At 39.5% G+C, this 1,867-nt stretch overlaps 1 protein-coding gene across 1 annotated transcript; it reads right to left on the bottom strand.

Annotated features, from left to right (window-relative positions):
• Positions 1 to 668: 668 nt before the first annotated feature.
• Positions 669 to 1,615, bottom strand: LOC116115446 (LOB domain-containing protein 37-like). The gene is made up of 2 exons (XM_031401599.1): positions 1,327 to 1,615; positions 669 to 1,230 (listed from the first exon to the last, which is right to left on the bottom strand). The coding sequence occupies exons 1-2, from the start codon at positions 1,508 to 1,510 to the stop codon at positions 800 to 802; spliced, it is 615 nt and encodes a 204-aa protein (XP_031257459.1). The 5' UTR covers positions 1,511 to 1,615; the 3' UTR covers positions 669 to 799.
• Between the last annotated feature and the right edge of the window lie 252 nt (positions 1,616 to 1,867).

The following is a 1,867-nucleotide window of genomic DNA, read 5'->3' as shown; positions in this document are numbered from 1 at the left end:
AGAAGTTTGAGTTATTACTCAATGAAAATAATGGGTACTAAATTTAGTCTGGTTGATAAAAGCACTAAGAAAAAAAATTTCAACTGTATTAGAATTAAGAAAACTTAAAAGTAAGTGCTTTTAAGATTACACTAAGTTGGCACATAAATCATCAAATTTTACTCTAACAAGAAAAATATTACTTTCGATATGGTCTCTGCTTCCATCATGTTAGCTGCTGGGTATGAGAACTAATCAAGTTCATTTATGATTAAAAAAAAAAAAAAAAAAAAACAATTAACAGGATGTTACTCATTTATCCCATCACACACATGCATATGCACACACATAAACACATACTGTATATGCATTAAATGTGAAAAGTAAGAGAAAGTTGTGCAATTCTTGGAACCAATACATTGTGCAGTAGCTAAAACATATCATATCCAATTTGATGGGATTTATGGACAAAACCACACCATTATGTGGTACCATAATCAATCTATAACTTCACATGGAAAATATATGTAAGTATGAAAGAAAAATATCAGACATAAGGAGTTAGAATTTCATCCCACCAGAAGCCTTATAATACCCCTTCCTATTTATATATGTATGGAGGAATCCCTTAAAGTTTAAATAATTATTTAAACAAATATAAAGCTGTTTCTTCCATATTTAGAACAACTGAAAATTCCTCTCCATTATGATTAAAGGAAAAGGGCTGATAGAAGAAGATTAAACATATAAACTGTTGTAATTATATTATAAGTTGCAGGTTAAAAATTAAAATGAAAAGAAAAACAAAAATATTCCTTGCTTAATCGAAGAGTCTCAAGAGCTTCCGCTCACCTCCCTCAAGACTAGAATTTTCAAGCCCACTTCCGAACGTCGTCGTTTCGGACTCCTCCGACGGCGTTGGTGCTCGCCGCTTCACAGCTCTGGACGGAAAGCTAGTCGTCAACGTCAGATCAAGATCTCCCGTGGGTTCACTACTGTTCCTTTTCAAGGGTATGGAAATAACCTTTCTTGGCGTCGTGGAAAGAGAAGTACAGTTGAGTACACCAGATTCTGACACGTCATCCAACTCCGTCAACTGGTCCGGCACTGGATGCAACTCGCCGCCGCAAAGAACCGTTTCCACCGCCGTCTGGCACACGTTCCAGTTCCCCGTCCACAGCAGCCCCACTGCTCCGCTAACCGGATTCACCGTCCGCCCCACCGCCTCATATAACAAAGACTGAAACAATGCTGCAAACACCACCACAACAACCGTCAGTAAATTTATTCAAATGCGATAATATATTTAATGAGAAAAATTTTGTTATGTAAGACAAAGAGATTTACCAGGACGTTGAGTTTCAGGCACAGCGGAGATAAAGGACATGAGACCGGCGCGGCCGAAGAACTTAGCGACGAAGACGGTGGCGTTGGCCTGAGCTTGAGGGCTGCCTATCCATTGCAGACAGTGTCTAAGCATGCAGTTCTCACTGCAACCTTTTCTGAGGATTCTGCAGCCATTGCAACTCATTTTCCCCGGATTTAAAATTCCTTTTAGCACATCAAAAACAAGAAAGAAAATAGAATTACGTAACGTTCGGTTACTTGGGCAGCAAGAAGAGGATGAGTTTGATAACAATTGAAGCAACAAGTAAGGAGGATGGAAAGGGAGTTTATTTATAGAGAGTTATTGGGGGTGGTTAAATCTTAACAATGGTTAGTTGGGTTGGGTTAGAGTGTGGTTGGTTAGGTTCTGTGTGTGTTGAATTGAATGAAGGATTTGTTTGTTCACGTAATGGTGGGGGTTTGGGCTCCAAGGAAATGGGTGAGTGCGGCTCCGTGTCTCCGCAAACGGTTGGGAATTAGGGGTTTCTGAGCCGTTGGATTC

Source organism: Pistacia vera, unplaced genomic scaffold (assembly GCF_008641045.1).
Source record: "Pistacia vera cultivar Batoury unplaced genomic scaffold, PisVer_v2 Contig74, whole genome shotgun sequence".
In the NCBI taxonomy this organism is placed as follows: Eukaryota; Viridiplantae; Streptophyta; class Magnoliopsida; order Sapindales; family Anacardiaceae; genus Pistacia; species Pistacia vera.
The sequence above is the reverse complement of the archived record's forward strand: the minus strand, read 5'-3'. Positions and strand labels throughout refer to the sequence as shown.

Coding starts and splice junctions, on each gene's coding strand:
- LOC116115446 (XM_031401599.1), bottom strand. CDS start 1,510: ATGAGTTGCAATGGCTGCAGAATCCTCAGAAAAGGTTGCAGTGAGAAC. Junction 1,231..1,326: donor GCCTGAAACTCAACGTCCTG/GTAAATCTCTTT, acceptor TGGTGTTTGCAG/CATTGTTTCAGTCTTTGTTA.